General features: G+C 41.3%; 1 protein-coding gene across 4 annotated transcripts; it reads right to left on the bottom strand.

The window, feature by feature from the left end:
- Positions 1–675: 675 nt before the first annotated feature.
- tmem259 (transmembrane protein 259) lies at positions 676–19,151 on the bottom strand. 4 transcript variants are annotated; one of them, XM_066696338.1, is made up of 11 exons: positions 18,269–19,151; positions 13,667–13,963; positions 12,277–12,451; positions 10,905–11,015; positions 9,232–9,354; positions 8,960–9,060; positions 8,329–8,386; positions 8,011–8,094; positions 7,731–7,863; positions 5,958–6,057; positions 676–5,132 (listed from the first exon to the last, which is right to left on the bottom strand). In XM_066696338.1, exons 1-11 carry the CDS (start codon positions 18,473–18,475, stop codon positions 4,353–4,355), a joined length of 2,169 nt encoding a protein of 722 aa, XP_066552435.1. In that variant the 5' UTR covers positions 18,476–19,151; the 3' UTR covers positions 676–4,352. The 4 variants fall into 4 exon arrangements, with proteins under 4 accessions (XP_066552435.1, XP_066552437.1, XP_066552436.1 ...); XM_066696340.1 differs by having other exon boundaries at positions 12,331–12,451; XM_066696339.1 differs by having other exon boundaries at positions 13,691–13,963.
- Between the last annotated feature and the right edge of the window lie 3,324 nt (positions 19,152–22,475).

Genomic DNA, 22,475 nt, shown 5'->3' with positions numbered 1-22,475 from the left:
TTGGATTGCATAGCCATTACTGAAACACTGCAGTTTTAAACAATGAACAGAACAAAACAAAACAAAAAAATAACTTGAACTTAAGTTTTTAAGTAACAAAACCATTTGAAGGGGAAGTGTTTTACACCTGTATCAAATACATTTGGTCTTAATGAGTGGTGAATTGAGTGGTTTACCTCAAACAGGCATGTGCATGGTCAGTGACAGAATGGGGTTATTTGTTGCTTTTCTATATTGCAATTCCAAATCTGCCCACTAACCTGGATATTTTTTAATAATTCCAGGTTCATAAAGGCATTAAACAAGGATTTTCAACTGCATTAGATCCAGCCAACCACACTATATAAAAACAGTAATGTTTCCTTGTTTACGGTATAAATTAGACTATGCAAGTGTTATTTTTTCTTTAAGCAGTGTAGATTCCCAAGTGTCAGGGACTGTCTGGAAGTAGTGCTGCATAAAACGATGCAACAATATGAGGGGTAGTCTTTAATTACTTTCCAGGTCTGATTGATCTTTACAAGCCAATGGAGCTTTTCTTCAGTTTCAAGTGTCATTCACCTAAATCGGTGCCATTGTATACCCCTCCCGGAAAACCGCACCCCAATTGTCGATTAACAGCTTTGTTCAGCAGTACAAAGCTGTGGAGGAGGGCTGAAGATAGGAGTTCAGAAACCTTGTCCCAAAACAGTACTTTACTGATTTCATTAACATTTTCTTTACATTCATAAGAACTTCCCCCACAAAAACAACAACAAACGAACAAGGTATTAGTTTGTATGAACAGGCTGCATACAAACGGAGTAAGCAAGAAAAACCTGAAGATTTGAAACCTTTATTTCTAGAGCAGACGTATCTTGTTACCAATGTATATAGTGAAAACACCAGGCCTTTGTCTAACTAGCGAGAACGTCAAGGTTTTGTCTTTACACTTTACATTCTGTATACCCCACGCACATGGTGTTATTTTTCTCCTTTCATATTATTCAGATAAAGACGGTTACCCTTGTGTACCGATTATTAAAATGCTACCTGGTGGTCTCCCAGTCTATTTAGTGCAGAAACCTTATCTTATGTTCTGTATTATCTCTGTGACATGCTAATCCTGAATATTGTCTTTTAAAAGTTTCTGATTTTTTGGGGGGGAAAAGTATGTGAACTGCATTTTAGAATTTAAGCAAGTAGTTTTATTTAGACCACTTATATATATAAATTACACTGACTACCAGTTACCAAGCATTTAAAATGTTAAATTATATAAACTGCTCAAGTACAAAGGACTTGACTGTTGAAATGAAAACCTGTGGTTCAAAATGTGTCCTTCCATTGCTTTGGTTACTTTTCCAGTCTATGTAGTTCTGTATTGGGTAAGCATTGGCATTGCGTTTTTCTTTGTAAGGCTTTACTTTGCAATTCATTTTCATAAGAACTGGTTTGGTGGCTTTGAGAGCAATGAGAACTAGGGAAGGGTGGCTGAAAAATAAAGCAAAATATTCCCTTTCCCTGACGCCAATGGCAAACGGTAAACAGTAACAGTAAAAAAATAAAATAAAAAAAGATTACCTATGTTGATCAAAGAAAAACAGTTATGAAAGACAAGCAGATCAGGCATTCAGCGATCCTCACTAATTGTGCCATACCCCCCCTCCCTCTAAAATGTAATTCAAATTCTTAAAACCCTTAAACCAAACTGATTTAACAGAAAATGATGCACTGCTGGCTAACCTAGTAGGTTAAGTGGTTACCTTTTTTTTTTTTTAACAGGGATTTAATTTTTATTAGTTAACACAATTACTTTCAAAGTATGGAAAGCAAACCATAAAGTTGTTAACACCCAACAAAATATAGGTCAACTACTGTTAATATTACTACTGCTGGAAGCTGGCCTGGCTATGACAGAGACACTGCTGCAGTCTATGAATTCACCATCCAATCTTCACAGTCAGGGTAAAGAAAATAATTTAAGGTCGGCTGCATGGGTCCTGACACTAGGTTAACATTTCAGCTGACAAATTTGCCCGAGATGACACAGCGAACATACGAAATACAGAAACAACATACAACAAGTATTACTTCAGGAGTATGTGAAGCGTCACTTGCAAAACCCTTGGCCATGGTCAATAATAGGCAACACCACTTATGCAAATGGAACACAAAGCCACAAATGGTGAACTGAATGGGAACCAGTTTCAGTACTTTTGTATTGCTTCTCTTCTGTAAACAGATGGAAGCATCACAGCTTTGTAGTCCACAACGGCTACTACAGCTGGAGAACAGCCACTTGTGCAGAATATGGAACCCTCAGCTAGATTGTTAACATTCTTTTTTTTTTTTAGGTTTCCTAAAAATTTGCTCAATTCTATACATATAAAGGTATACACAAATATGGAGAAAGCTAGAGTTATGTGGGTGGGTCACGGATGCAATGTGTAGAGATAAAAAGTCAGATTCCAGATTTGTCTTAAAAGAGGCTTTCCATGTTTTCCTCAGAGAAAATGCTGGGGATAGAAGCAGAAGAAAACCATCCAATTATGAGGAAACTAGAAGCAGTCTACCCAAATCCTCTTTATTTATTTATTTTAGCTTAGTTCTGACAACCATGGGTGAAGACCTCTTGGAAACAAGTGTACTGCTCCAGAAACAAGCAATTATCTGGGACTCTGATCATGTAGCTGTGTTTATGTGCAACTGTGCTGTATGACTTTTATTTTTGGTCATCTTTAACAACCAAACATCATCTTTATTGGAAAACCACAATGAACACACTGAACAGCAGTTAGTCATGACGATGAATGAGGATTAACTTAAAACAGACATCAAGATGAATGGACAGTTGGACTATGGTCTTGGACACTGGCGAGTGAAAGTCAGATGTTGCTCAGATTGGCTTATGAGTTTATTGAAGCTTTTGAGTAAAGTCTTTGGGATGAAAAATCAACATCACTGCCACACTTGGTTTAATTAAAAACTGTCCGTACCGATGTTTCAGATCAAAACTGGTTTGGTGTCTGTTCAGTATCCCAAACTGATTGACATGCTCAATGAAATATGTGTTAGGACTCACATACTCAGTATCTGGGTTGACCTTTAATTATCTCCAGAACAGAAAACTAACATTACAGATCTATGTTAAGGACACGGGTGATCAATTTGTGAAATTGTGATCAAAAGTGTTACTTCCTGAAGGTTGGTTTTTTTTGTTGGTTTTTTTTGCTTGTTTTCCATCACAGATTAATTAAGTCAAATAATTCTTGGTTCCCCAAATCAGACCACGTAACATCACGATTAGCTCTTCCACAACAACTGAAAAAAAAAAAAAAACTGGGAACAGGTAGTCTTAGCCACCTGGACTGGTAACTTCAAACTCAATTCCTCTAGGACTGCAGACTCTAGGACTCTGCCCAACTCTTAAATCCCTCATTTGGTCTCTTCATTTGATCCGTAAATTCCCTTCTTCACAAGTGTCAATACTTTGTAGGGTCCATGTCAGAAATCAAGAACATATATTTTATTGTTTTCAATTACAGTAATAAAATTTTTAATGTTTAATATCTGATATGAGTAAGTGATGAGATGAATCAAGGAAATAACCAAAAATATTACTCTCTGGACCTCAATGAATGGAATTTGACATCTCTCAGTAATCAAACTACCCTCGATCAAACATCTGAAATGCCATACACTCACTCAGTCCACCAGGTGCTGCAGAAAACAGCTGATGTTTTCTCCCAGACCTAGATAGACGGAGCGGGGATGCATATATTTATTACACTGACTACCAGTTACCAAGCATTTAAAATGTTAAATTATATATATATATATTTTTTAGGACATGTAGACACTGCCATCTTCAGCTTTATCTGTTTCAGCACCTTTATTTTAAGAATCACAATATATATAGATCTATGTCACCTGGTAACACGATTTTCGCTTCGTATAATCGGTAAAAAAAAAAAAAATCAAATGTGACTGAAGCCTTTCCGAAATCTGCATGTTAGCTCTTCCTGTTCACCTGGCCCGTTTGCAATAGAATTCAATAAGAATCTATTCTGACATTTATCTCACCAAAAAAAATATATAATAAAAAAAATATATTAAAAGCTTTTTTAAACCCGCCATCTTCCAGAGGGATTGATTGAGGGGGAAGACAGGTGGCCTTCACCACCCCTCCTGGCCCTCGATTTTTCCCCAAAAAGTCACATCCAAGAGGGTCTTTGTAGTCTCGTTCTCCCGAGGTTTTTATCCACATAAAGACATGGTATTGAAGATGTAAAGAGAGAAAGCCAGAAAAAAAAACAAAAAAAAAACATAATAAAGAACGATAATTTAGCTGGAGAAAAGTGCGGCCAAGCTCAGGAAGGGGTGGGCTGGGGGTCAGGAGGGGTGGCTGTGCAGTCGCCTTCTGTCTTAACGTCCCATTCCATTTGGGTGGTCTGCATGGGCTCCACGAGGGAGGGCGGCCTCCCTCCCACAGGGCTCCTACAGTCTACCAAGGAGTCCTGAGAGGCTCCAGTCCCCGAGACAGCAGCCAAGACAGGCTGTGCGGCCTCCTCCACCTGCAGGACGCTCACAGGCGAGGGGTCTTGTGCAATGCTGGGGGCCTGCTCTCCCAGGTCGCCCCCCCCGGCCGTGATCTCCACCGTCACCATGCTAGCACTGGTGCTGACACTGTTCTCCGGGCCCTCGCCCCCAACCCGCAGGTGTGCCACCAAGCTGATGCCCGCCTCAGGGTGGGGCTGCTCTCGGATGCCCTCAGTCTCCAGCAGGGACCCCCCCAGCTGTGGGGAGGACAGTGCCTCTGTGATGATGGCAGCCGTCTCCGCCACCCAGTCTAGGTCCCCATTCCCGACATCCACCCCTAACACACTCTGATTGGCCGAGCCGTTGGCATGAGGTTGGGCGTTGCCAGGGGAGCGCAGCTGGCCATTGGGGGCTACTCTGGCGGCACCACCTCCTGCTCCTCCAGCCCCAGCTGGTGCTCCACTGCTGGTGGTGTTGTTGTTCAGGTTGTCCTGCAGGGTGGTCTGGTTGCCCTGGCCTGCCTGCTGGTTCTGCAGCAACATCTCTTGGATGCGGATCTGCTGCAGGATGGCGGGCAGCTCGTAGTGGTGGAAGAAGTAAATCATCGAGTGCTGTGGATGACAGGGGCAGATAGATCAATGAAGGCAGGGACACTCTAGATCAGGTGGCCAACCCTGTCCCTGAAAAGCCACAATCCTGCAGGTTTTACAGCTTTCTAATTGATCAATCACTTGATACCTTGAAAATAATATGGAAATTGTGACCAATTAAGTCCAACAATTGCAACAAATAAGCAATTCTGGATCAAACTAAAACGAGAAGATATTGCAGCTCTCCAGGACCAGGGTTGGCCAACCCTGCTCCAGATCAAGGTGAGCTTCAGGTGTACCAGACCCAGGTTTCTAAGTTTTTTCTGTGACTTAATACTTTTTTCTCCATTCCCTTTGGAGACGCACAATGCATACAAAATAGTGCAATTCAAAGGGATGACTTCAATTCTTTTTTGCAGACATACAGGATCTTAAGTCCTCACAAGTATGTACTAACAATTACATACAGACTAAGCACCATTTCTCAAGAACCTTTATCTATTCTTTCCTAAAGCACAATGTTCACCTGATTAGACAAAGGCAGATCAGTAATTAAAGTGAAGACTGACCTCCGTTTGGATAAGTGCAGTGTGCTTAATTTGCCTAACTTCTCCAGAGGATTCTCTTCGAAATTGTATAAAGATTATACTGGGCATATTTAAAGTCAATCTTGACTTTGCAAGAAAATTAACTCCCTAAGGATGCTTTGCGAACTCCATAGACCGATTCAGAACTATAGTCTACATAAAAGGCTTATTAACCTTTTTTTATCAGACAGAGCACACCTTCTAATCCCAGCAAAGATTTCTGAAGCCTAGCCACAGCCCATACACAACGTAAACTAACCTGTATGAACAGCCAGGATGTCACCAAAGCCAAGCTGCTGTACTGTCCATTGAAACGGTAGTGGTATGCATAGAATGCAAAATGGTACAAATAGAAGAACCTGTAAATCAAGAGACAGGATCCCTTAGACAATGCTGCTTACAAACAAACATTTGGTACACAAATGGTACTTTGTTGGCTTATATCCAAATGGGATGCATTCCGTTCTCACATGAAGATCTCCAGTAATTGTGTATGTGAATACATGATTCAAAGATCTAGTTGGGTGGGGTGTTCTCACTTGGGCTGCCCCCTGAAAGTCGACGAGTCGAATCATCAGTCGGAGACCCCTCAGTCGAATTACATTCTTCAAGTCGAGCAATCATTTTTTTTTGTCAGTCAAATCAAAAGTTATTGGAGTATTACAATAATTGTAGATGTAGGCCTATATTTCATATTCTAGCAGGGCAAGCTGGCACGCTTGCAAGAAAAATAATCTGCATGGCAACATGCGCTGCCTGGTGGTTAGCATTTTCTGCCGCTGACAATGCCCGGCGCTCTTCTGAAAGTGCCAGCTGAGAGCGCCTCAGCGCTTTGGAGGCACAGCGCTGTTTCAGCTGAGACGCTTTGGTTGCTATGAATCGGAATATCCGTGGAAGTAATGTGTTGAAGTACCTAATGTCGCAGATAGTTTGTGTTGCTGACAAATACTGAATGTAAAATGTTGGCACAAGGTAGAGTAATTTCTCTGGCCCTTGCTCTGGATGAAGGGAAGGCTGAAGCACGTAGAGAGAGAGGACGAACGGTCGGTGTGGTATATGTCCCGCCCCTCCTCCTCTGTGATTGGACAGCTGGGTAAAAAGTGACAGTGACGAGTGCTGCATTTTACCCAAAGTTCTAGGCGACCAGAAAAAAAAATGCCAAGCACTCAGCGTTCAGCGTGGAATAGACGCGCAGTGCCTCGTCACGCTGCTGTCTTTTTAAATACGCGGCTCTCCCATTGCAAACAATTGAAAAAATACACTGGCCTTAGGAATAAATGCTTTGGTGGACACACGGCCTAATTGATGAGAGAAGCTGAAACCTGAGGTGGTGGAATTGTTGGTAAAGGCTATAACTCAGAAGAAGTCTAAAGTATGGCGGCATTTTGATTTATTTATTAGTTGTTTAAAGATAAAGAAACAGGCCTATCCTGTTGTAAGAAGAGATGTCAGTTGGGCAATGTCATGAATTTATTTTAAACGGTCATTTGTTTACTCGTTTACAAGTTTTTAATGTTTACAGTGAAATAAAACATTTTGGTTAGCTTGATTTAAAAATAAATACGTGTGCTGCCTGTCACATTATTCCAACAAATCCTTATGGTAGCTCGCCATTGTCGGCAATTCAAATAGACCGCAATTCAAATCTTGCATCATATGCAGCTGTCTTCTATTGATTTTTAAATGCAAAAAAATGTTCCCATGACCCATGTTGCATTTGCTTATGTTAATGTGGTCGAAATCATCACTGAAACTCATGCCAATGGATTTTCTGATTGCCAGATAGACTATTATGAACAAAAAAGAAAAAAGGAACGAATAGCTGAATCTCTGTATTGAACAGCCAAATCCGATTCTGAGTTGGGTACAGCCCTAGTTCTCATCGAAATGCATGGCGATGTTTGTACACTTTTGAGTTCACTTTGAGTTATGCAAATGTATCTCTTGACGTACTGTCTCTTGACACCCACTGGCTCACGGATCGAGAATCCGTTGGCCACATGCAGACAGTATGTCAGTATGTCAGCATTACCTGAGCCAGTGCCGTTTGCTGGTATTGGTGTGGCAGCAGATGGCATCGTACTGGTCAGCCAGCCACACGATGAGGATGATGTAGAATGCAGTTGTTGTGTCATTGAAAAATTCAGACATAATAGCCTCCATGCCTATGAGAGAGAGAAAAAGTTTCTAAAAAGCTCCTCATGAACAATAAGAAGGAAATAAATAGAAAACTGACTAGATGTATACTTGAGATTCAGTTTTTGGGCAACAGAAAAAAAATCAATAAGCAATACCAAAATGTAATTTCTTACCAACTAAAGCCAGTATAACTGTGAGCAAAGGTGCAGCAGGGAAGGCGATTGTCATATTCATCTCCAACATCTGAAGCAGGTCAACTGGTAATAAACAAAATATGTATTCACTTTTAAAATCAACAATTACAACCCATAAACCTATGCACAAGAATATCCCCAATATGTAGTCATAACACACAGGTTGGAAGTATCTTATAGACTCAAATTTAGTCCTATTCATATATAATTGGGATTTTCTTGTTCCTGTTCTTAACAGCAAAGAAAAAATGCATGCCTGAAAGAATTGCTATATATTAGTGCCTGCTCTCAACTCACCTATGAAGACAAATATCTGATGATGGGAGTAGCGCAGTAGCATGGAGACGGACAGGGTCTGAAAAACATAATCGACATCCAGCATCAACCAATGAGAGAGAGATAAAGCAAAGTAATACATGTTGAAGCTAACAGCTCAAATTCAGCTCGTTTCACAGTTAGCCAGTTTTCACATCGGAAAGCTGGGGGAAAGAAGAAATCTCCTGTAACAATGAGATCGCTTTATCTAGACTAGCAACTATTACTCGGCCATGGGCCATACCACACAGCTCTATTTCTTCACTGTAGTCATTAATATCATTAATGTCAATAGAATCATCTAGACCCAATTTAAAATCTACATGGACTTTTTTCAGTATTAAAACTATTATGGGGTACAATATGCATTTTATACTTGACTATGGCGTCATATAAAATCAAATCAAACCACATTTCTAGGCTGATTTTACACAGGTAAGTTAAAATAGGATATTACAGAATCGTCTGTAAAAGGAGTTTAGGGGAATAGGTGGTAAAAGGATGTCATAAATCCTTTACAGAATAACAACTGAATAAACTGGTAAAGTACACCTTGTCTACTACAGTCCTATTCCTTGCAGAGGATAATATAAATGCTGAATGTCTTACTCACAAAAATAACCATGATAACAAAGGCCGCCAGGTAGGAGGTGCGTGCCATCCACATACTGACAAAGCGGTAGTGTTCTCCAGAGACGACGTTCCGCAGAAATCCTGTCAACACAGAGACAGACAACAATCAACCTAACATACTTCCGCAAAGTCACGTTCAGCTTCCCAATGAACACGCCAAATTTGGTAGAGAAAGAGGATGGGAAACGTCCGTCTTTTAGTTCACTAATGGAAGAAAAGTTGACTAATCTATGAAGAAAACAGCAAGGTTACCTTTGTTCTCCTCGTTCTCTGCCAGTGCTTTCACGCTGGACATCAAGATGTCGTCATAGCCCAGAAACTCGTCCAGCAGGAATCGACTAAAGCCATCCCCAAAGCACTGGTCCTTCATGGGGTCTAGTGGCAACAAATGCATTATTTGGCTGTGCACTGCAGGAGCAAGTGACTGAGATGGGAGATACAGGGCATGCAACACTAGCTAGGGAGAGCTGCTTGTCACCCATGATATGACCATAAACGCTTAATGTACACTCACCTAAAGGATTATTAGGAACACCATACTAATACTGTGTTTGACCCCCTTTCGCCTTCAGAACTGCCTTAATTCTACGTGGCATTGATTCAACAAGGTGCTGAAAGCATTCTTTAGAAATGTTGGCCCATATTGATAGGATAGCATCTTGCAGTCGATGGAGATTTGTGGGATGCACATCCAGGGCACGAAGCTCCCGTTCCACCACATCCCAAAGATGCTCTATTGGGTTGAGATCTGGTGACGGTGGGGGCCAGTTTAGTACAGTGAACTCATTGTCATGTTCAAGAAACCAATTTGAAATGATTCGACCTTTGTGACATGGCGCATTATCCTGCTGGAAGTAGCCATCAGAGGATGGGTACATGGTGGTCATAAAGGGATGGACATGGTCAGAAACAATGCTCAGGTAGGCCGTGGCATTTAAACGATGCCCAATTGGCACTAAGGGGCCTAAAGTGTGCCAAGAAAACATCCCCCACACCATTACACCACCACCACCAGCCTGCACAGTGGTAACAAGGCATGATGGATCCATGTTCTCATTCTGTTTACGCCAAATTCTGACTCATCAGACCAGGCAACATTTTTCCAGTCTTCAACTGTCCAATTTTGGTGAGCTTGTGCAAATTGTAGCCTCTTTTTCCTATTTGTAGTGGAGATGAGTGGTACCCGGTGGGGTCTTCTGCTGTTGTAGCCCATCCGCCTCAAGGTTGTACGTGTTGTGGCTTCACAAATGCTTTGCTGCATACCTCGGTTGTAACGAGTGGTTATTTCAGTCAAAGTTGCTCTTCTATCAGCTTGAATCAGTCGGCCCATTCTCCTCTGACCTCTAGCATCAACAAGGCATTTTCGCCCACAGGACTGCCGCATACTGGATGTTTTTCCCTTTTCACACCATTCTTTGTAAACCCTAGAAATGGTTGTGCGTGAAAATCCCAGTACTGAGCAGATTGTGAAATACTCAGACCGGCCCGTCTGGCACCAACAACCATGCCACGCTCAAAATTGCTTAAATCACCTTTCTTTCCCATTCAGACATTCAGTTTGGAGTTCAGGAGATTGTCTTGACCAGGACCACACCCCTAAATGCATTGAAGCAACTGCCATGTGATTGGTTGGTTAGATAATTGCATTAATGAGAAATTGAACAGGTGTTCCTAATAATCCTTTAGGTGAGTGTATATCCCTTAAACAGTATCCAGGCCAGTTCTGTGGATGAGTTGTTTCTCCACAAATATCCCTATAAGTAATATTAGCAGCTCTGAGAGTCAAATGCACTATTTATGATGAAAAACATGTTGATCTAGTCTGGGGATCATTATGAAACGTTGCTTATGAACAGTCCCTACATACAACAATCCCCGCCCCCCGCCACTACCACCACACAAACACACCACACAGACCGACTTACCCAGAGTGACCACCATGACGGGTATGTTGAGCCGCTGGCGAGTGGTCTGGGAGAGGCGCAGAAAGCCATACTCTAATGAATACTCCACAATATATTCCTCCTGGGGCCACACTGTGAACAAAACACAGCCCTCGCTCAGTCTGCCGGCCTACCCAGAGCTTCAATCAACACTCCGAGAGGAGTTTCTCCTGCACTATCAAACCGGCCTGCTTTCACCAGCCCTGAAACTCTGTGACTCTAATTACAATCCCCTTGCTTGTGGATCATTATGCTGTAACATGGCCTTGTTCAAAAACACAACACACAAGGGAAATGCATCTTTTTGATCCTACCTTTAAGTATTTCCTAAGTAGTAATGCAAAGTGTGTAACTTGAAAATGCCAATAACATCTCTACAGCTAGTGGATGTCTTAAAGGTATGGTTTGAAAAGGCCAGAAGGATTCAAGAGAAATAAAAACAGGTGTAAAGGTAAGATCTATATATATAAAAGACAATTGAACACGGATATCTATAATTTAGTGTTTTCCACTACCAAAAGCAGCTAATCCCATAAGACTAAGACTGGATTTCATGCTACTATAGTGCTCAGGTATAAGAAGGTAAAATGCATTTGTTTCCCTTTAAATACCAATCCTGAAAAATGAATGTTTAATCGTTAAATTTGTAACCATGAGAGTGAAAGTAGACCATATTTGTGCTGGGTTTAAACAGCATTCATTACGATGCTTTTCATTATGATCTTTATCCTATTTGCAGTGGGATGGGAGTGAGAGGTTCTCCACCTGGGTTTTCCTTCAGACACAACCCATATGCTTTAATTGATTACAGGCTGATGCCCAATGTTGGAAACACAATTCCACACTAACTTTTAGGCCTTATCCGATTCCAACCATCAACATTTTTGAGAGCATTGCATTAGATTAGGACAATCCTCCTTAATAACTTAATTACTGAAACTGAGATTTTAGAAATACACGGATCAAAACAAAACAGAAATACATACACTACATATTTACTATATAGTGTTGGAAAATTAGAACAAGACAAGATCAGGTTCCACTAAAGATGGAAAAAGGAAAACCCAGGCCAGTTTTAGGATACTGGAGCAGCATGGTGAAGCACTTCAACAAGGAAAGCATTTCTGTTGGAAGTGACTTAACTGGTATGCATTCCTCTACATATTGGGTAACTGCAGTTGCAGGTGAACACAACACTAGGTCCGAGTGGGCAGTGAGCAGAGGGGAGACACAGGTGAAGAGAGGAAAGCAAGTACGGGAGTGAGGAAGGAAGAAGGCGCTTCTAGAAGAAGAGGTTCAGTTTGGTGTGTCAGGGTTGTTTCGTGGTGGCAGAGAAGTAGGTAGATGGTATTACCTGCTCGGGTTAGCATCTCAATCTCGGAGACTGTCTCCCTCAGCGGCTGCATACCTTTAGTCGGCGCCTGGCTGAAGGACAGGTCCTGGCTCTCGTTGAGCCCCCCCGCCTGCGTCACCGCCTCCACACTGCTGCTCAGAGAGGGCTTCAGCCGGGGCTCGATTTCCAATTTAAACTGTGCGGACACATGTAAATCAGAGCTGGTCAGCACCCCGACACACTCGCAGAGTAAATCTTCACTCACTTGCCACCCCGCCACACCCATTTCTAAAGACTGGGAACACAGGTTAGTTAATGATCAAGCAAGCAGGTCCCTTGTTTTATTAATTCATCTTGAAATTACTTTTTTTATGATCTTTAGACACTTATTTAAGACTATAAATCTTATTAATGGAGGCTGTCTAGGATCAGGGCTGGAGACAACACTTCTATAGTATTGCTACAGTGCTGGGGGAATGGCTGAACACCCAACCATCCAAACCCATCCCAACCACCACCTAAGCACTTACAGGTTTAATTTTAAAGGCTTTTTAAGCACAATTAGCTCCACGTTTTCTGATCACAACTGTTAAAGGCTTAAAGGAGTAAATGTAGGAACATGTAATGTAGGTCCAGTGATGACAGATTGTTTTTCTTTAGACTTACAGAAACGCAAAGGGAGTTCAATAAAATGGTGGAATACATTTTGCATCCACCGAAACAAAGACTTTCAATGCACTTTCTATGCTTTATATTTCATTGAAACAGTCGTCCTTTGGGGCCTAAACTCAACTGTGGCAATTATTGTTAACCATCACCCTACTAAACTAAACTAGAAGGACGATTTAAGTAAAACGGAGTAAGTAAATCTCCAGGACAAAAGTTGGTTCATACTAGAGAGAATAAGTCTTTCTTCTCAATTTTTTCTGTGCCTTCATGTCTGCATGATCAGTTTGAATACTGAAAAGGCAGACAAAATAGACAAACAGCTGCTTGCATAATCCCAGCCTAGGAGAGAGTCACATTCCACCCCTTGGCCAATGGACTCAGAGTTACAGAGTTTGCAGTTTCCTTTGTGAACCCACTCTTGCCACAAAAATCTATACATAAGCAGGATTTTAATAATTCCAAGTTTAAGTAGAAACAAAACCAACAAACACAAAAAATCTAATTGCAACAAAAAAATAAGTCATTCAGGATATATTATTCCCCCAAAACCCATAAACCATATAGATAATGAATGAGCAGAACAATGGATGAATGTGAAAATGTCTCGCACATGATTCAAACCAGATGGCTGGTCTATAGGCCCCAACCTATAGTGGAGGTTTATATAGATCCCAACTTGTTTTTTCCCCCATTCTTCAAAACATTACTAACACCCTACGACCCACCCCTCCTAACCACACACCTCACACCCCTGTTCTGAGCTGACCTCGACTGAGCTGTTGTCAAACATGTCCAGGGTCATCTCCTCCTCCTCCTCTTCCACAGTGCCCAGTGCCCCCTCGGGCTCCTTCACCAGCCCCTGGAAGCTGTCCGTCTCATAGAACTGCAAGAAGATAGGCGCCCGGCTGGAGTTTCTCTGGATCTCCACGCGCAGGATGCCGTCGCGTGGCCACTTCTCCCGCACGTGTTCCAGGCAGTTGATTGGTGACCGTGAGAAGGCGATGTGAATGTAAGCCAGGATGAAGAGCACAAACAAGGCCTAGGGGTAGAAGGAAGGGGAAGAAGCAGGTGAGAGGAGGTAAGGAGATACAGGGGTCAGGGGATGGGACAGTCAGAGGTGGAAAAATGTAAGGTTGAAGTGAAGGAAAATGGAGAGGAGTGTGAGGACAGCAGATAAGGGGTGGGGGGGAGAAGAGAGACAGACACATGGTGAGATGGCAGTAGTAATAAAGGGACAGAGGGAGAGCGATTAGGTAAAACAGGGAGAGAGGAACAGCAACAGAGGTTCACCAAGAATCATGGGGAAAGAGGGAAAAGGTTTAGAAGGTGTGGGAAAGAAGGGGACAGAAAAAGAGAAAGATAAGATCAGAACCTCAGATTATCCTGACACACTTACGTCTACGGCAGACAGATACATTAATGGAGATGTGTGACTTTTGAGTTTCAAGATTCTGACCACAGCTGGAATTTGTAAGTCTTAAAGTACAGATCCTTCTAGTATTGAACTCCCCTTTGCTAGGAAGTGCCACTTGAAAGGAGTTCATTACACCTTCCTTTAGAAATGACAGAGACTTACTTGAGCCTAGAGAAACTATACCCACTTTTGTCCAACACATAAGTCAGATAAGAGCTTTCCAACAAATAGAACATCTAGTTATTTCGCTTCTCATCAGCCTCTGTTTGCTTCAGTGTAATTACTGTGCATCTGCGAGAATCCCAGACCTGGCATGGAACTGACTCACAGACTCTGCGTTTCAATTTGATCTGGTTCACAAGCTGTTACACTTTGCCCCTGTAACTCTCCTTTCCCTGGTAATGGTGCTCTCCCATCTCCATCTAATGGCCACTGCCAGTTCCCCTCTGTTTCTGTTTGCTACCACCTGCATTTACCCAGCTCCTACGCTTCATCTCTACAGCCTTCACAGCCTTCAGTACTGCAGCTAAATGTGTTTCAAGTGATCTCATGGAAAGCCCTTTGTGGTTGCAATCATAAAAAGCTCCTTGTACAAAACCGTACATCGATTGCCGAAGCTGGTAAGTCAATGGAAACGAGGCCTAGCTTAGGTACTCTACAATCGCAACACTCCCATGAGCAACCTTCAGTGTTGTCTGCTACAGCCTCTTAAAGTTAAAATCACACTGTAGCAAATGTGCTTTCCGTCTGCCCCTAGCCCTCCCCTCCCCAGTATCACAGAGAACAATAATAAGTCTTTCCAAGTGCTTTGTAATTTTCCAGCCAATGCAAATTGTAATGTCTATCATTTGACTGACTAATGCCTCCCTCCAAGGCCATGAAAAAATAAACAAAGCTGTTCTGTCTTGTAGCTTTCTGAATTGTTTTTGAATATATAAAAACTCTCCCTCTCTAGATAACTTCACTGGAAAATCATAGTGGGATTCTGCCCTGAATCATTACCTCTGTTCACACACACTTTTCAAATGACTGATAATTCTGCATTGTGTGGAATGGCCAACAGCTTAAGTAAAGCCTGATAAATGGGTTCATCTAATGACTGACAGGACGCTAACACAACCAATATAAACTCATACCATATCTGGTGTAACTTTTAATATCTGACTACCATTTCACACAACATGTATTTGTTGTGGAAAAATAACTTTGCCAATGCCAGCCTCGCCTAAAAAAAAAAAAAAAAAAAAATCCATGTTATTGATACACAACTAAAAGTGATACTGATTTAAATTGTACATAGACGCAATTCAGGCAGCTAATGAGTATTGGTTCATACATTGGTCATCCTGGTATACTTTTAAAATGTATTTACTGGGAAAATCTCCTTTATTAAACAGCTTTATCACTTTTCTTCTTTACTGTCTTTTAAGATGTTTTTTATGAGGTACACCACCTGCTCAAGGTGGTACAAATAAAACACTCTGTTTAAATTGATGGCTTAATGCTGAGGAAGTCTGCCCTTGACATTGTCCATGGGTTTAGTCAGTTTGAAAGGTAAGTAAGAGGAATGTAGTAAATACATAAGTAAAAGCTCTCTCATGAGGGACTGAAATTCATACATCTATGTTTCCAAATTAATTAATTATACTGGCTTAATACACATTTCATTTCTAAGTGGGCAACTAACAAGCTAATCAAGTCAAGTGGGAAGAAGTTCTATCTCTAATGGGGTGCATTTCTTCAGCTGAAGTACTTATAGACCCCTTTTAGGGTTAAGGACAGGGTTAGACAGTACTATACTACACCCCCCTCACCCCGACCCCCCTCTCAGAATATCATATTGACTAACTTGTATATCTCCAGGTCTAAAAGGGCAATGCTGTCTTCCAGTTTATGCTCTAAATTACATAATTGAACCAAGAATCTGAGTCACTGAACCAATTCAGCCCTTTTCCCAGATTAAGCTACTTGACAATTTAAAGAGCCCAATCAAAAATGCAGCACAGTGGCCCCCTGTACTGTGGTTTTCTCTGGGACACTGGGATCCAGTGTAACAGGCATCAGATTTGGGCTGGTGTGTATCCAATTGTTTTTGGAGGTGAATAGATATTTATTCCAGCTTGGGGTTCCATGGTACAGAGCCTACAGACAAATGCAATTGTACAGACTGCAGATTGATTCATCAGTCTCAGTTATTGGTTCCCAACATCTTTTTTAATACTTGATTTTGACAGCGATATTGGAAACTAGGAATTGATCCCAAGCTATTCTCATTTGGCAACTGGACTGAGTAAAAGCCCAAAGGGATTTATTTTCAAATTGCATTTATATGGGGTGCTTTTCCCCAGTGCATTCAACATTTGGTGCACAGTGTGGTATTTGTCAAAGGAAAGTTTCAGATGTTGTAAATCCTTAACTTGGTGGTTAGGTTGGGGGGGGGGGGTGGTGCATATCAAATCAAACACACTGTACATTGATCTCTTAGCCTATGTCACAGTCATTCTAGGCAGTGTTTCTCAGGCAAAGCCTCCCTGTGAATGTTACATAACAGCCAGTTCTGGATCCCATACAAGGATCGCTATGATTATGGTAGTAGAATACTGTACAATACGAATGGAGAAATAGATTAATGACAAAATAACCTGCAAATGAAAAGAGAAGTTGACAAGAAGCGATTTGGAAGGGTTACCATTTAACAGTTCGACCTAGAATAAAATAAGTAATTGTTCTCTGCGTATTCCCAGCACTTATTAACTCCAAAGTGTTGTTCCATTACACTTGACACCAATTTCATTCTGCCCCTGTTCACTGCAATAGGAAAGCATTTAATATTACGCAAAGATTTTGTACTAGACTTTGAAAATGCTATGTGGTGAAAGGATACAAAACATAGCCTTAAGCAATTGAGCTTTTCCTTATTAACCTTTACAAAATACTCCTCGATATGCAATGTTCCTATTATGACTTATGTACATGTCAGTTTTACTGGGAGTATTAGTATGCTGTCGAGTAAATTCTGCCCAGAAAGACTGTTGTTTCTCAAGGACTGTCACATGAGGGCATTCTGAGGTTTTGTCACTTACTTCTTTGCTTGTTCCAGACGTATGCTGTTATATCAAATCCTGGGGGAGCTAGTCATGGGTTAATTACTAGTTAAACACTGGTCTCTAGAACAGGAAAACCCTGAATGACAGGAGTTCAGCATCCACATGGTAAAATGCCTACAGCTGTGTTTTGGTTTCAATTACCCTGATCCATTTGGAGCAGATCATATCATATTGTCTTCATGCTAAATCAGATCTGTTCACCTATTCCAAAGGTCAGTAAGGGCTTGTGTTATGCACAGTGGCTTGGGGATACAGAGCTCAAAATTGACATATTTTGGATGCTGCTGTAACGGTCAAAAGCAAGTACTGCTAATGGGGGACTGTAAAGCCAATGGGATTCCTTATACAACCATGCATATTTCCACATTTCAAAACAGGTAACCAACACACTAGCAAAGTAGTGTAAAGATGTGCCAAGAATTGTATTATCCAAATCGTGATCTATTAAGTAATGGACAGTAAAACTGTCAGATTTACAAAGGAGAGTGGTTTGATTATTACAGAGGGAAAGGTTAACCTCATTCCAGAGCAATATAAAACGTCATGGCTAGATGGTAACTATGGTTGGCAGGGGGCGTCTGAAATAAATATAACCCCATCAAACATTCGCAGATTCACTTCATGTCAAAAGTAATGAGGCTGGTGCTGACTATTTTAGACACTGGTGTACCCCACCCCAAACACCAAATAACCTACTACATGATCCCCTTGTAACGATGCCCTGGTTCTTGTCAATTCCCAAACGGATCTGAAACCCATGTGTGTGCCTGCAGGGACAACTGACATGTAATGGGACACAAATACGTGATGCAAGAAGCCGTACCTTTAGCAGGACGAAGAACTCGAAGATTCTCCGGAAAGACGGGGGGAAGAGTCTGGCGTAGGTCACTGCCATCTTAAAGAAGAGGGCGTGAAACAGCCGGTCCCGCACATTAATCAGCGGGTTCTGGTTGATATTTGGGTTCCTGATGCGGTTGGCCCCGGGGTTATTTATAGGGTTGTTATTGACGTTGACCTGGTTTTCCGACATCTTCACAGTGCGGAAAAAATGCTCACGTCGAATGAAGGCAAAATGCACAAACAAACCGGCACAGCTCGTCTTTGTGGTGTGCTGTTAAAAACGTATATTTGCAAGTACTCGGGCTGTTATAAAAACCCGTATTTCAATGGGGGTTTTAACTTCTCGATCCTTGTTCTGACATTATTTCTCAAGTAACCGAACTGAATCAAATCACTATAATGTGGACGACTGATAATTATTTAAAAAAGGAAAAATAGGATCGCTCTCAATTCCCCAGCACTACACGAACTTGTTGTGGCCTAGGGAATGATCACTCGTCCACATCCTGCCCTGAATCAAGATACACAACTTCTGGATTGGCCCGCAAAATGTGCAAATCCAATTAAGACAAAAAAAATAATGCGAAGGTCGTCCTGATCTAACTATTTCCTTTTTATTTTGCTATATTTAGATATCTATATATATATTTTTTTTCAGTAGAACCGTCCTGTGATCGGAAGCTCTAGGCGACACCGTAAGTGTTATTTAGGAAGGTAATCCCCAGCACTTTGGACCACTGACTACTGTAGTTTCTCCAGAAGTCGGACTTCTGTCCAGGTTTGTCACTGCTCGGGATTTCTCATTTCTGTTCGTTGTTTTTCCTGCCCTGTTGCTGCTGCCATTTTCTCCAGGCTCTTCTCTCCACCACGAACAACACACAGTGCAAGAGAAAACAGGTGGAGTCGCGGGGGGGAGACAAACTGAGACTGCGGCCACTGCTGGTCGGAGGTCCACACAACCGGCACCTCTCAAGCCTGTGGATTTTGTTCTTCACATAACAACCCCTAATAATTGACATTTCATTAATTTAATTTAATAAATGTAACTCATGATATGCTATGTTTTGTGGTCATTGTTTATTTATGCACACCAGCAATGACAGGATAGGAATAATTTAAAATGTGGCTATGCTGGGGATACCTTCTCCTATACCTTGCCTAGCGTTTTGCACATACCTAGGACTTAACTATATTGCATATACTATACTATATACTGCATTTCATAGCTGGGATATACTGGGATATATTTTTATTGTATTTTGTGCAGATTGTATTACATTTTTTTATTAATGCTTTAAAATGCTTCTTGTGTAAACTATGAGTTGCCCTGGATAAGGGCGTGCTAAAAAAATATTAATAACACGAGATAATTATCTTATTATTATTATTATTATTATTAGTAGTAGTAGTAGTAGTAGTAGTAGTAGTAGTAGTAGTAGTAGTAACGGGGGCATTACGCAACAACAACAACATATATAATAATAATACTTCAGTGGTTAGTTCAAAGCCGTTTTGAAAGTACTGCAACAGGTTTGTTGTGCATTGTATCATTATTGAAACAATGTATTCTTCCAGTGTATGATGAAAGCTTTCCTCAGCTGTAGTACCATTTCCAATACTTTATATATATGCAAAACTTTTAGGCAGGTGTGAAAAATGCTGTAAAGTAAGAATGCTTTCAAAAATAGACAAATTAATATATTTATCAATGAACTAAATGCAAAGTGAGTGAACAAAAGACAAATCTACATCAAATCAATATTTGTTAAATAGTTAAATGCATTTGAGTAAATCATAGTTTTTTACAAGAACAAAAATAGAGTCTTGAACAGTGGCATTTGGGGAATTAATCTGATATTTATTCAGCACGCAGCAAAATGCTGTATGCCTAAGTTGATTGACAGATCAGCACAACGCACAACAAAATTGCAACAAACACATTATAGGAATTCAGATTTAGAATGTTGTCATTTTTAAAACACACACACACACACACACACACACAAACACACATATACACTCACCTAAAGGATTATTAGGAACACCATACTAATACTGTGTTTGACCCCCTTTCGCCTCTATAGCATCTTGCAGTTGATGGAGATTTGTGGGATGCACATCCAGGGCATGAAGCTCCCGTTCCACCACATCCCAAAGATGCTCTATTGGGTTGAGATCTGGTGACTGTGGGGGCCAGTTAAGTACAGTGAACTCATTGTCATGTTCAAGAAACCAATTTGAAATGATTCGACCTTTGTGACATGGTGCATTATCCTGCTGGAAGTAGCCATCAGAGGATGGGTACATGGTGGTCATAAAGGGATGGACATGGTCAGAAACAATGCTCAGGTAGGCCGTGGCATTTAAACGATGCCCAATTGACACTAAGGGGCCTAAAGTGTGCCAAGAAAACATCCCCCACACCATTACACCACCACCACCAGCCTGCACAGTGGTAACAAGGCATGATGGATCCATGTTCTCATTCTGTTTACGCCAAATTCTGACTCTACCATCTGAATGTCTCAACAGAAATCGAGACTCATCAGACCAGGCAACATTCTTCCAGTCTTCAACTGTCCAATTTTGGTGAGCTTGTGCAAATTGTAGCCTCTTTTTCCTATTTGTAGTGGAGATGAGTGGTACCCGGTGGGGTCTTCTGCTGTTGTAGCCCATCCGCCTCAAGGTTGTACGTGTTGTGGCTTCACAAATGCTTTGCTGCATACCTCGGTTGTAACGAGTGGTTATTTCAGTCAAAGTTGCTCTTCTATCAGCTTGAATCAGTCGGCCCATTCTCCTCTGACCTCTAGCATCAACAAGGCATTTTCGTCCACAGGACTGCCGCATACTGGATGTTTTTCCCTTTTCACACCATTCTTTGTAAACCCTAGAAATGGTTGTGCGTGAAAATCCCAGTAACTGAGCAGATTGTGAAATACTCAGACCGGCCCGTCTGGCACCAACAACCATGCCACGCTCAAAATTGCTTAAATCACCTTTCTTTCCCATTCAGACATTCAGTTTGGAGTTCAGGAGATTGTCTTGACCAGGACCACACCCCTAAATGCATTGAAGCAACTGACATGTGATTGGTTGGTTAGATAATTGCATTAATGAGAAATTGAACATGTGTTCCTAATAATCCTTTAGGTGAGTGTATATATATACACACACACACACACACACACACACACACACACACACACAGTTATTTCTCATTATGCACTAAGCAAGGAATTTGTAACCAATATATATTAAAATATTCCAAAACACACTCAGAAGAGGGGATGTGCCAACTGACTGGAAGATTGTAAAATGTTGGAAAAAATGATTAGACAGAAAATAGAGGAGCATCTTAATGAAAACCATATTCTTGGAGATAGTCAACATGGGTTTAGACAAGGCAGATCATGTCTTACTCATTTATTTGAATTTTTTGAACATGCAACTGCAGCTGTAGATCATTTGAAATCATATATGATATACTTACATTTTCAAAAACCTTTTGAAAGACTGATCCTCAAATTGGAAGCTGTAGGCATTCAGGGTAATGTAAATAGATGGATTATGAACTGGCTGATGTAAAGGAAACAGAGGGTGTCGATTAGAGGAGTTGCTTCTAACTGGAGTGAGGTTGTTAGTGGAGTTCCACAGGGATCAGTACTCACTCCATCTCCATCATCTCCATCCAAACAATGTGGGGAAGCAATAAAAAAGGCAAACAGAATGCTAGGGTATATTGTCAAAAGTGTAAAATTTAAAACAAGGGCAGTAATGTTCAGACTTTACAATGCACTAGTTAGACCTCATCTGGATACTGTGGACAGTTCTGGGCTCCACACTTCAAGAAAGATATCACTGCTCTAGAGGCAGTTCAGAGGAGAGCAACCAGACTTATTCCAGGTCTGAAGGGAATGTCCTACTGAGAGACTGAGGGAACTGAACCTTTTCACCCTGGAACAGAGGAGACTACGTGGGGACTTGATTCAAGTCTTCAAAATCATGAAAGGCATCAACCACATCAAACCAGGTGAGCTTTTCCAGATCAGCAGGGACACACGGACCCAGGGACACAAATGGAAATTGGGCTTCAAGGCATTCAAAACAGAAAACAGGAGACACTTCTTCACACAGAGAGGCGTCACAATCTGGAACAAACTCCCCAGCAATGTGGCTGAAGCTGAAAATGT

This window comes from Amia ocellicauda, chromosome 22 (assembly GCF_036373705.1).
Source record: "Amia ocellicauda isolate fAmiCal2 chromosome 22, fAmiCal2.hap1, whole genome shotgun sequence".
NCBI classification, from domain to species: domain Eukaryota; kingdom Metazoa; phylum Chordata; class Actinopteri; order Amiiformes; family Amiidae; genus Amia; species Amia ocellicauda.
This window is presented reverse-complemented; position numbering and strand designations above follow the sequence as displayed.

Bases quoted from the DNA above. Each gene is read 5' to 3' on its own strand.
- tmem259 (XM_066696338.1), bottom strand. From the start codon at position 18,475: ATGTCGGAAAACCAGGTCAACGTCAATAACAACCCTATAAATAACCCC. The intron at 7,864-8,010 runs GTAAGAAATTAC...TCTCTCTCATAG, and splicing joins AGTTATACTGGCTTTAGTTG to GCATGGAGGCTATTATGTCT. The intron at 6,058-7,730 runs GTAATGCTGACA...CTTGATTTACAG, and splicing joins AGCAAACGGCACTGGCTCAG to GTTCTTCTATTTGTACCATT.